At 33.1% G+C, this 13,615-nt stretch overlaps 1 protein-coding gene across 2 annotated transcripts in view; it reads right to left on the bottom strand.

Moving 5' to 3' along the window:
- SMAP1 (small ArfGAP 1) overlaps positions 1-13,615 on the bottom strand; it is a 194,825-nt gene that overhangs the window by 15,122 nt on the left and 166,088 nt on the right. For both annotated transcript variants that reach the window (XM_051997220.1, XM_051997221.1), the window contains one exon: positions 12,164-12,254. In XM_051997220.1, coding sequence (XP_051853180.1) covers positions 12,164-12,254 — 91 coding nt within the window. The remainder of the gene's footprint in view (positions 1-12,163; positions 12,255-13,615) is intronic.

Genomic DNA, 13,615 nt, shown 5'->3' with positions numbered 1-13,615 from the left:
AAACTATGCATATAGTTTGAAAATAAAAATCTTTAAAAAAAAAAAAAGTAAAACGGGGGAAAAATTATGCCAGATTACAATTACAATTATCTCTCAAATTTAATCTGATTATTCTGTGGGGTTAATGACCATTTAGTTCCACACTAAAGCATGGAATCCTATAAAATCAGATAATTGGATATGGCTTTGTAGAATGCAGCCAATGGTTCCAAAGATACCTAAAGCAAACCTAAACAATTTTCATTAGGTTGAAGTAGGTTTTCCTGTTCTGTACTTACTTAATAAAATAATTAAGACTCCATACCTTTCTCACCACTACTCCAGGCCCCCCTTCCTTCCTCCAAGCTTCTTTATGCTGCTTGGAATTTTCTTCTCTCTCACTACACATTTCTGATAGTCAATTGTCAATTATTCCCTTTTCCAACTAAGATTATTCTGATATTCCCTTATAAACTCTACCCATACTCCCAATATCATCCTGACAATCATAAATCCTGATTCTGCCACCATTAACTTTCCTTGTTCTTGTACAGCAGATTATCTATGGAGGAAAAACTAAGTACTAGACCACATTACATTTTTAAATCCATTTTTCTCTTTTCCATTTTCATATTGACTTTGTCTCATCATATAGCATTATGTTCAAGTTGAAATCCCAGCCCATGCTAAATTAAGTAGAAGAATTTTCTGCCTGGGACAAATATACAGATAACTCTATAAATAATCTTTAAGGGGAAAAGAATTTAGGAACATTAAAAACCTTTGGGATTGTAAAATTTGAGTTCTGATAAGAAAGATAAATAATAAGCTCATGCCCCAATAGAAACCACTTTTACTGTATTTTTTAACCTTCCTAACTCAGCAAAGTTAACAAGCATTTATTAAGTACTTATTACATGCCAGGCTCTGGCCAAAGTCTCACAAGTACTTTTTAATGGGGTTCCAATTGTCATTTTATTATGTTTATCACAAGCAAAACTACTTCACATTTCTAAAACTAACAGCATTATTATACAATGAATGTAGATACTTCATTGATTTTAAATTTCTCTTTATCTGTTTTATACTCTATATTTGGGAAAGGCTGAATGGAAGAAGGAGAGGCATTCCTATTTATGTAAAATACATGATATATGTATCATCAATAAAACTGATGATAGCTATACCTAATTACACAAACAGGAATAATTCAGCCCTGTATTATTGATTATTAGTCTGTTCATTAAAGGGAGCAGAAGCTGGAATTAAAAAAAAAAAAAAATATCATGTGGAAAGTCTCTCTGTGCCTGACCCAATCAATATTCACCCAGCTCAAATGTGGAGGATAAGAAAGGTCACCCCCATATTCTTGGGTGACAGTAAAGAAACTGCTGAGATGCAAATCTGGGAAAAAGCTAGATTACCAAGAGTAGTTTAGAAGTATCCTCACATCACATATGCAGATCATTAGAAATTCATTGTACCCTTTCATCATGCTTAATATAAGCAAAGGACTGAAAATTCAGTCTAAACGATTAAAATGGATTTAAAATACAATTTTTATCACATATTGAAATGAAAGGCTTATAAAATCAAAAGTTTTAAGTCCCATGCTTGCCATAATTCAAGTAAACTACATATTTAGTAGCAGTATAGATTATCTAAGCCAATGTTCAAAAGAAATGTATCACAATAATTTTCAATATCCAGACAAATATAAATGTCTTCTTTCAGGATAAAAAGAACCCCAGAATCACACTAGCCAAGCATGCTTCTACCGAATAAAGTGTACTTCTATGTCAGTAGCTAATCAGCATTCAGCAAAGACAGGCTCACATATTTTACTTTTTGCTCTTCTACAGAGCTGAGGATGGTAGCAGGAGGAGGTAGGCCCTTATAATCAGTATGCAGAGACAGTGGTAGTCAATAAAAATAATGGGAGATCCAAAGCACAAAAAAAGCCTAGGGCAAATGGAAGAAATTTAGCAAGGGACAACTTCCTAAGAAAGAATGAAGCACAAAGAGCCCCTTGAAAAGGCACTGTGTAAACAGAAGAAAATGGGAGAATGCATTTAAAAAAAAAAAAAAAAAAAAAAAAAAAAAAGGAGAATAGGGGGAAACTTCAGTCTTAAAGGCAGGCATCAAACCAAAAAATTAGGGGCTGTTTGTAAAATCTTACCTTTAAAATTTCTGCGAGGACGTTTAAAAACTAGGAACTGAATATGTAAAGTAAATTTTTTCTTTGGCTCAAAATTAACATTTGAGACTCTCCAAGTGGCCCGTGTGCACCTAAGGGAAAATGCAAGGACGAATTTGTTTCCCATGGGACACAACTATTATCTTTTCAAAAAAGTTAAAATGTTTCCCACCCCCCCAAAAAAAGAGATTGTTTTAATTAGTGCAGTATCTATGAAAAATATATGTGTGCTAATTTGACGTTACTGTAGTACGTTCATATTTTTAAACATTTGAAATATGACATAGTCCTTAAATCTAGTCTACATTATACAGAAATAATTTCTGTTAGTTGGCCAGATAACAATTCTGTTATTTCCCTCCTAGAAAGGAAGGACAGTAGCTAGTCAATTTTGTGTATTCTTCCTTGCCTTGTACATAGTGAATTCATATAAATTATATGTTGAACATACTGAACATTGACTCAAATGAATAAAAATAGTCTCTTTTCTAATTATCTTTCCCCCAGACAACAAGAAAACATCTATAGTTTATCTCTAATTATGAGCTAGATGATAATTTTCACCATCTATCTATACTTTGAATAGTCCTAGTTCTTAACCTTGAGAGAAATAAAATAGTATATATGATTCTGACAGATCTTTTGAAGCAGTGCAATATGGACACGCTGGGTTAGCTTGCTTTCTTTTTTTAACTGTCTGCAAGGGAAATCAATAATCCATTAGAATTTACCTGAAACAAAAGCCATAGATGTAATGTTTAAAAATATAAAATCATATCCCTAAAACCTTATTCTCTACAGTTCATTTATTTTGCATAAATTACTAATATTTGATCCTTCTTGGACAAATTCAAATCAGAGCAGTAGAAGAAAATTAAAAATTAGAAAAATTAGAAATTCAATATGAGAGATCTCTTCTACCCCCAAGCTATCCCTTCTTTCATTTAGAAGGCTCAGTTTCCCCATTTTCTATTTACTGACTGAATCCCACTCTCAATGAAATTACATTTTCTAATCCTTAGGATAGTGCCATAAATCTGGCTGGTATTCAATACAGTAACCAAATTCATTTTTTTCTGTCATTATCTGCTTAAACAATTACAATTTTAAAAAATCAAAAGGCAATGAGGGAGTTTAGTTAATACTGCTCTAATTTAAGACAGTTATGTATATCATAAGCAAATGGATGTCATGTTCTTCCTTATTGTTTGGAATAAGCACAACATGCAGCCTTGAGTATACCCTTGATGCAATAAAACTGCCAGTTCTAATACTTCACTGGGAACTACTGAGGCATTATTTCTCCTGTCTACCCTATAAAAAGGAATAAATTTAAAGTAGTCTCAACAATGATTGAAATGGTTTCTTTGTGATCCAGCAATGCTCACCAATACCAACACATTTAAGTTTTATTATTAGTCTTAGACTTATTAAACAAAAACAAAACAATCCTTTTCATTTCTATTCAAAGAGTGGTTTAATTCAAGTCACCAAATATTCATTAATCACTGATTATGTACAATAATACATTCTGCTATGTCCTATTATCTAGAAATTTAAAGCCCCAGCATAAAAATGTAACTTAGATTTCATTTTTGAACAAATAGTATGGTAACATGTGATGTCTTTAAAATTTTATACAATCAATTATATTCCATTCAAAATAAACTATTCACTTTTCCCAGACTTCTTTTGCTGTCACCCACTCCATGTACTTGTATGCAACAATCTCAATGTCGGGAATTTCCACCCCTCCCTACTACCACAACCAAAGCTATCTTCTTTCTGAAATACTTCCCTCTTTAAAGGCTTCCCCCCATCTTGGGGGACCAGCCTTTCCATAGTGCTTTCACTGACCTTTTCAGATAAAAATGATCTCTCCCTTTTTGAGTTTCTCATACTTCTTTGTTAAACTTTTCCTAGGCACTTAGTCATATTATAATTTACACTATGGCTATTTGCACATCTTGTCCATCTAAAAACTTGTCACTTTCTCAAGGGAAGGTGGCATCTTTATCCTTAGCATCTAGCCCAGAGCTGCTCAAGGTTATGATTAAGAAGTGCCCTCATTTTAGTCTCTGGTATCAGAGATGTTAATAATCCATGCACTTACAATCAAAGCTTGCCCAGTCTGTCTTTTTCTGACTTTCTTTTTCCAATTTCAGTTGGTTTATTGCACATCATTAGGTACAGTCATCATATCATATATATAATTCTCCATTCACTTGTGTATTGGGAATATTTATTTCTCACCACCATAAACAAAACTAAATTTTCATATAAGTTGCTATGACCATAAATCCTAAAACACATCTGGTAATATAATAGTTAATTTTTAGGTATAAGTTAACTTTTGTCCTGGGAAAAACAGTCAACAATGAAGAAACAATACTATGAACACTGCTGCACATACCACCCACCACTATTTAGCGAACTTTTCTACTGTAATTAGTACAGCAGAAACAAATTGCTATGCTTGGGTTAACCAGTCTGATTCAGCATTGAGTACCAAGTATGTAAGTTTTGTTAACAATACTATCTTGATAACATGATATTTTGACATGAAACAGAAGCATGCATGATAAAATCTTAAATGCACCACAAGAATGTTTTTTAAATTATTCCATTGATTACATTGAGTTAAGAAAATTTCCATCTCAAAATTAAAGCTGTTATTAATTGTAGTAAGAGAAAATTAGCATAGTTTTACATGATCCCTCAATGACTTCTCTGATCTTTACCCAGTATTGTCTACACAAATTAGCATAAAATACAATCATAAGCAAACACACAATGATGAAGGTGTTTTCACAATATAACATATTCTTAGTTAGGAGTACAAGAATACCACTTAAGAATATGAACTACTAGTTTAAGTTATTAAGGTATGACTGAATAGTAGCAATAGTACTAGTGCTGGTAATAACTATCATTTATACAACCCTTCCAGGTTTGCAAAATGCTTTACGTATTATCTCATCTAATCCTCACAAGATGTGAGGTAACTGTTGCCATTATTCCTATTTTGCAAATGAGGAAACTGAGGCTAATTATCAGACTTTGGGTAAATGACCTCGACTACAAAAGGTATGATATGAACTTAGTTCTTCCTGACTCCAAGTTCAGCATTCTTAGCTTCTATAGTACCTATCTGTCTAGTTGAAAGAAACTAAACTTATCAAAGTATTGTAAAATATTGAAAACTAAATATATATATATTTAAAATCCAAAACAAAACTGCAACTAAATTTTAGAATCCGATAAGACTTGGGTTTTGAGTGCTCCTCCTTCAGATACATTAGCTCTGTGACTGTGGGTTGTTATTTACTATCTATCAACCTTAATTTCATCTTCTGTAAAATGGGGATAATGATGACATCAAATTTACCTTATAAATCTTAAAGTGCCATAGAAATGTTAGAGATTAATAGTTATTATTATTGATATTATTTTAGGTCTAAATGAGTCCCTCCCTTGACACTACTGTTTCATTAATCCCCAGAAATTACTTTTAATTTTTAATATAGGTCAAGCATTAAGACTGTAGATTTGGCCTATTGACTCATAATGGAACAAAAGTAGTTTCTATTAAATACTGCATAGTGGATAGACCTGGATTCAAATCCTGTCTCTGACTAGATGACCTGTTAAGTCCCTTTAGGCTCTAAATCTATGATTCTACAATACTTTCTTATGTACATGACTGGGGGGAGAGGGAGGACAGGGACAACATTTATCTAATTAGTATCCTACACAATTTCCCCAGTCTACAGACTACATCTTCAACGGACTTATATGTACCATTGACAGGAGTTTCCACATCAAAACATTCCTACACTGATGGAGTCATAAGTCTGGGCCAGAAAACAAATATAAAATGTGGTATTAGCCTGCCTTCTGCCTCTTTCTGTCTTTCAGTCTCAGGTCAAGCTACCTTTTCAGGTCCCTGTCTAAGCTCAGGAGAAGAAAGATTCATTCCTACTGGAATCTATTATCCTCCCAAATTTTTGTTCAAATTTTACTGACAAATGCTAAACCTTACCAAGATATGCATTTGCATGTCTTCTTTGTTATAAATCCTTTTTCTGACTAGCTTTTTCTCTTTGGCATATGAAGCTTGATTAGTACTTTCCCTTAACTCAAAATGAATTTTCTGCTCTGTCCATATTCTGTGCCTGAGTTATTCTAATGGAATCCTGTCACTATTCTTATGTTCCTCCCATACTGGTTCCATTATGCAGATACTATTCCTTTTGAAATTTCTTTTATATTCTGAATTTCATAGGATCTTCCTAACTCTGCCAATTCTTCCTTCTTTAGTTCTCCTGCCAGTTTTATGAGATGATTTGCTTTTCTGACATGTCACTAAAAGAGATAGAAAGTTACTTCACAGTACAATCCCACTCTTCAGGGGCTACAGTAGCAATTATCACTTCTTATTCATATATATTTATATTTTATTTATATTTTCCATCACCATCACGAGTTCAGGTCATACTTTTTAAAAAGAAAAAAAATTTAAACCTCAAGAGTTATCCATGTTCTCCAAAGAAAGAGGAATTGGGCTAGGCATTTACAAAAAACATTAAAACACATTATCCTTAACAGAAACAAACATGTGAAAAATAAGACCATGATTTATGGAGCCGGAAGACAAAGGTCTGCCACTAGCTATTGATCTTGGGCAAATTCACAAACTTTCTGTGCATCAGCTCATCAACTGAGTTTGGACAATGATACTGATACTTCATAGTTCTGACTCCTTATGAAGATCAAACAAGACAACACATGTAAAAGCTACCGAAGTATGTGCTATTATTACTACATCAGTGCTTAGTATCATCCTTTTTGCTTTAAAAATATAGCAACTACAAAGCCACAGGCAATTATAACTAAAATTTGAGCCACTCTGGTTAGTGTTCCTTAAAATTAACTTATATTTAACCTGATTTGGCTAAATATCAATAGTAGAGTCTGAGGAACCCTCAGTGATTAGAGAGCCATTGCCTACTCATCTCTTGGCTCTTCAATTATTCTTTCTTATAGTTCTTATATTTCGCTACTCCTATTCCTTACCACATTTTCAACTTTCAAGATAAGTAACTTAAAAACATTTTGGAGAGTTTGTTTTCAAATAATTGATTAGTGACAATTCTCCTTGAAACAGATTTTTTTTTTTTAAGGTGAAAAAGGCAATTTATTCTTCTCTTTTATTTAGTAAAGAATTGGATTTGACAATGATAGTTGTATTACACTGAAGTTGTTGTCCTCTCCCAACTTTACAATTTCAGTTGAACAGTACATTAAGATAACAAGTCTTGTTTCTTTAAACTCAGCATAAAAGTAGGAATTTTACAGAATATTAGCTTTTCTCACATACTTAGATTGTACCTATTTCTAAGTGTGTGACACTCAGCTTCAAGTTATTTCAATAAAGACTACTTGTTTAGATTAGTTCTACTTTGCTTCTATCCACATAGCCACATGTTTTTAAATGCTTATCTTATTTTATTTTATTTTATTTTATTTTTAAAGTGCTTCTTACTGAAGACTCTGTGAACTGTTTAGATAGCAATTTCTTTAGATTAAGCTGGGCTGGCAAAAGAAAATAGGTAAATTTAAATCAATACCATTCAGACAATGAAGACTAAGTATGTGCACTGACAATACCTTTGATGGTGCTATTTCCTGAGGGGAATTTTCATTAGCAAGATAAAACTTAAGCTATATATCAAAATGGTAAATTCTTTAGCACTATTTTAATTTAATAGCCTATATGACCAGTAACCTGCATAATAGGAGAGTTAGCAAATTATGTTTAGGACTAAATTAAAGGGAGACAAATTTCTGCTCAATAAAATCAACAACTGACAGTATGGCAGAGCAGATAAGAGAGCTAAGCTTGAAGTCAAACTAAGTTGGGTTCAAGTCCCTTTTCTAAAATTCTCAGGGTGGCCTTAGGGAAAAGTCATGATCCTTCCAAAGCTCCAGAAAACACTCTAACACCAAAAGTTCCATAATGGTTGCTGATCTGCATTGGTAGAGAAATAATTTCTGGGGAGTTCCTTACAATAACAAAATCACAGGTTCAAACGTACAAAATGACAATAATAAATCAATCTTAAAATATTTATTAATGAGTACGAGAAACTCATTAATACTACTATAGTAGGCACCGGAAAAACAAACACAAAGAACTAATCCCGATTAACGAGAATTTATATTCTAATAGAATCAGCAGGTAAATATAAAATATTTACAGAATAAATATAAAGTTAAATACACATTTATATACACACAAAGTATTTAAATACAAGGTATTGTGAGAGAAGAGGACACTAGCAGCTAGGGCAGTGGTTTTCAAAGTATGGTCTAGAGAATCCTGGGGATCTCTGAAACCCTTTTAGAGGGTCTACAAGTTCAAAAATAGTTTTTATTTCCAATATGGTAAATGTCTATAAATATAATCCACATAAAAACGCTTTGGAAAGATCTTCAATAATTTTTAATAGAATAAAGATACTGAGAACAAAAGTTTGAGAACCACTGAAGTAGGGGAATCAGCAAAGATTTCATATAGAAGATGGGTACTTTGAGCTGCATTTTAAAGAAAGAGAGTGGAAGAGACTTAGAAGTAGAGGTAAGGAGTGCATTACAGGCCGGGGAATCAGTGAATGCAAAGGCATAGAGAAGGAGATGGAGTGTCCTCTAAGTGACAAATAAAAGTACTAGTTTGATAAGAATGGCAGAAGAAACCATGTTGTATAGGACTTTTAAAGTTAAACTGCGGAGTTTCCATTTTATACTAGACAATAGGAGGTCATTGATATTTGATGTCAGCAAGAAAGTGATGTCAGCAAAGTCAGCTTAAAGAAAATTACTTTGTCAGCAGGCATACAACGGACTGGAGGGGTGAGAAAGTGGAGGCAAGGCAACCAATCAGGAAGCTTGTATTGATTTAAAGAGATGGTGCCAGTCTGGAACAAAGTAGTAGCTATGTGATATGGGTATGTGAAGAAAGGCAAGGAATAGAAAATAATGCCGATATAATGAAGGGATAACACTAGAAGAGTAGAGGTGCTTTTGAAAGAAATATAAAGGTTTTGAAGAAGGAAGGGTTGAGATAGGCTCCTTTAAGAAATCTAGTCTGAAATATAATAGGCAATTGGTAATACAAGACTGAAGCTCAGGAGCAAGTCCACAGCTGAATATATAGATGATATAATAAACAATAAACAACTAGTTGTGAAAAAAATGGAATAAATCATCTTATTAGACAATGAGTAAATCCCAAAGCATATTCTGGCTGAAGCTGAATGGCCTTCTTCTCAGGGATATTCTAGAAAGGATTCCTGTTCAGATGGGATTAAATTATCTATGTAGTCACTCTATGATTTTATAAGTCTCTCCAGGTGATTTCCTAATCTGAATAGTCTTATGACTTTCTGAAATTTAATTCAGATCTTGCCCTAAATCATTTGAACTAAAGTGGATTCTGGATTAATTCTGTTCCAATTCTTAAGGTGTACGCATGTGCACACACAAATGTAATACACATGTATGTGTGTGTGTATGTATGTGTAGCATGTGTAGCTAAGAGATATGTAGCATCCCCATTTACCATCACCTTCATCCCCACCTCTGGTACCCTTTATCTTCTCAGTCCCTCAATCCTTTGAGCTCTGGGTTTGCATGGAATCAAATAAGGGAGGTCATACTCTCTCCCTAAAAAGCTGGGGAAGAGTTCAGATCATGGTTTAAAGATGTAGAAGAGCTTAGACCCTGATTAGACAAAAGAAAGAAAAATATGGTGGAAACAAAATTGAAGTTTGACGTCTGATTCTGACATGTATTAATTTCTATGACTTTAGACAAGTCACCATTGCTTTGAATTATCAATTTTCTCATCTGTAAAATGAGACTTGTTTTACCTACTTCACTATAGCACAAAAAGACACCAGGAATTTTGATGAGTTACACAACTACCACAAAAGTTTGAGTATCCAAGGGCCTGAAATAGAGCCTATTTTTCTCCCCATCTCTACTTGAGGTAACAATATGACACTGGGCAAATAACTTAACTAACCTTCCTTAAGACTACGTTTTTACCATCTCTAAAATAAAAGGGTCAGCCTGCATTATCTCTAAAGTTCCTTTAAGCTCCACAGCCTGTGCTTCTATAATTTGTGACAGGATGTTTCTTTTAGGTAACATGAGTAAACAGTGATCTTGTTGCACTACAATCAATCTCCAAAAAGAAAACTTCTTCGCAAAGGTATCACTGCTCATTAAGAATCATATGATCCTACTAAATTTAAAGCTGGAAGGGCCCTTGGAAACTATCTAATTCCATCCCTTTATTTTTCAGATGTGGACAATGGGGCACAGAAAGAGTAGGTGATTTGCCCAAGCTCACTCAGGTATTCAGTGGTAGAACCTGGTATGGGAACGAGGTATTGAGGCTCCACATGCAGTGTTCTTCCACTGAACCAAACCACTTATACTGCATTTGATGCTTTGACAGGTATTACCTTTGGTGGATAACACTGCACAAGGATAAAAATAAGACGGCAAAAAGAACATGATTTAACCTGATTCACTATAGTTGGGAAAGAACATGATCTCAATTAACTAATATTTCATTTCAAGAAAGAACCAACTTACTCTCAAATGATCTAATATTTATTCTACTTTACATATGTAGCATCTTAGAAGTTTTCATTGTAAAGAACCTGGGATACCAATAATAAGCATGAAAGCATTACCTATGTGGAGCAATTAAACATATTTTAAAGATAAATTATAAATAAATAAACCAGACACAACACTAAATCAAATTATGTGAAAATGCTACAACAATTTTTAAAATGGTTAGTTTTAATAAGAAGCTTAATTCGGAATATGATAGAAATCTTTTTTTTCCTGTGTCCTTCATAAGTCAAAGTACAAAAAGGATATAATATACAGAAATTACAAGTACTAGCAACGTTAATTATGTTTATGGCCTCCAGACTTAAATTCTATTTTCAAAATTATACTTATTTTTAAATGTATCTATCAAACTACTTTTCACTACCACATTAGGAAATTTACCTCTAGGAAAAACATTTGCATGATACATATCAGCTTTAAAAAAAAAAAAAAAAAGGAATAAAACATAGTGATTCTCAAAACAGGAAGCCATTTATCCATAAAGAACAAAAACAATGTTTTGTTTTGTTTTTTCCTGAAATTAGATCCTTCCAAATGTCTTACTTTTATCCCTTGTTTTTTCCCAAATTGAGAGAAAAATTCATTATTGTTACAAAACACAGATACTGCTGAAAAAGACGGTTTGCTTTGCAAATCCTTTGAAGAGTATAAAAAAGAACTGGCAATATTTGTAGATAAACACTGTATAAGACTGGCACCTCTTGAATCAAAGCTTATTTATTTATAAGACAAAGTCCATATTGTTACCTGCTAGCCTAAGAAAAAAAGGATATTAGACAAAAATGAACAAATCTCAATTTGAATTCAGATACTAGAACTCTGCATGAAATATGGAAGGTGGCTTTAGCCAACTAAAATTACCTTTTTTTTTACATCAGCACATTATACAATAAGCTAACCACAGCATACTGTTACTTAAAAAATAAAATAAAATAAAATAAAAAGCACACATACACACCAAACTCCACTTTTGTATTTTAAATGTTGAAATGTCATAGTCTACCAAGCCTTTGAAGATTACTTTGATATTGCTCCTTTCCCTAAGGAGCTCATTACTTGTATTTCAGTGAAGACAGTGCTGACAGGCACCAGCCTCCTTATTAAAGATTTCCTTTATAGTAGGAGAACTCAGTAGACTTAATCATAGTATTTTCAAATTCAGCTCATGGTATCTGTTGGCACACTGAAGATAAAGTCATTATGTCCATTTCAAATGAAGGTCTCTTTCAACAGTTCCATAACAAAAAATGAAGGATTTTATTATTTATTACTTACCAAGTCCTAAAAGATCAATAGTAGGTTCTGCTGCCTTTTTAGGGCTGGTATTTTTTTTTAATTCCAGATTTGGTTCTTCTTTCTTCTGGGGCTTTAAAAAGTAAACAATAAGGTTTATGGAGCTTCTTAAATAACATAAACTTCTAACAATCACCATTAATTCTGTTAAGCTAAGTTATACAACTTAAAAGTAATTGTCACAAATCTATTATGGGGTCAGCTAAGTGGAACAATGGCTAAGAGTATTGAACCTAAAGTTAGTAAGGCCCAAGTTCAAATCTGGCCTCAGATACTTACTGACTATATGCCCATGAGTATGTTATTTGATTTCTCTGTGCTTCAAAGGATAGTTGTGAGGATAGAGTAGATAATATTTGTAAAATGTTTTGCAAATCATAAAGCAGTGTATAAATGCTAGCTATTGTTATTTATTACCAAAAAACAAAATTTTCTTTGAATCTCCCAATATCACCCTTGATAATTATGGCCCAATGCACTGAATAAAAATTTTTTGTTAACTTTTATTAAACTTGTCATTAATGATTCCAATTTGTGAATTCTATCCTCTTCTTGATGTATCAATTTTCTAGATTAAATGCAATCATTTTTTAGCAATTTACTCTGATTTCCCAAACTTAAGACCACCTTTATGGTCTTCACAAGTATGCTGTTCATTCAGACTTATCTCTGATAAAAACATTAAATAAAACTCCATGCAGAGGAGACCTAACAAGCATACCATCTGGAGATCAGTTCTAGACTGACTCATCCCTTTCCTTGGGGAACACTATTCTAGCCACTTGTTAGTCCAGGTGTACCAGAATGTGGTCCAGATCTGTCTGCCTTCCAGAGAATGTACCTAATTTGACCAAAACATCAATGTCTCCTGCTTCCTTCCAAGTTACAAGTCTAGTTACTTTTTCATAGAAGGAAAGCAAATTGGTCAGGGAGCATCCAGGTGGCACAAAGGAGAGAGTGCCTACAAGGAACCTGGGAATCAGGAAGACCTGAATTCAAATCTAATTTCAAGTACCAATTGTATTACCCTAGGCAAGTCACTTAACCCCATTTGCCCCAGCTCCTCATCTGTAAGATGAGCTGGAAAATGAAAAGCATACCACTTCAATATCTTTGACAAGAAAAGTCCAAAATGAGATCACAAGGGGTCAAATATAATTGAAAGGATTTAACAATAAAAAAAATTGGTTAGATATGATTTTTATATAATCCTCTGACCAGTTTTAGTAATGAATTATTGGCTGCTTTAATCAAATTTTCTAAGATATTCCCATTAAGTAGAATGATTTATAATTTCCAGAACCAAATTTATTTATTTATTTGGTTGGTTTTTTTTTCTGTGACATCTTGTTCTCATCAAAATTTTAGCTAATTACTCTATGACCCTACCTGCTAATTTTTTAATAACTCTAGATTATAGAATATCAAGCTGTG

This window comes from Antechinus flavipes, chromosome 4 (genome assembly GCF_016432865.1).
Source record: "Antechinus flavipes isolate AdamAnt ecotype Samford, QLD, Australia chromosome 4, AdamAnt_v2, whole genome shotgun sequence".
Classification (NCBI taxonomy): domain Eukaryota; kingdom Metazoa; phylum Chordata; class Mammalia; order Dasyuromorphia; family Dasyuridae; genus Antechinus; species Antechinus flavipes.
This window is presented reverse-complemented; position numbering and strand designations above follow the sequence as displayed.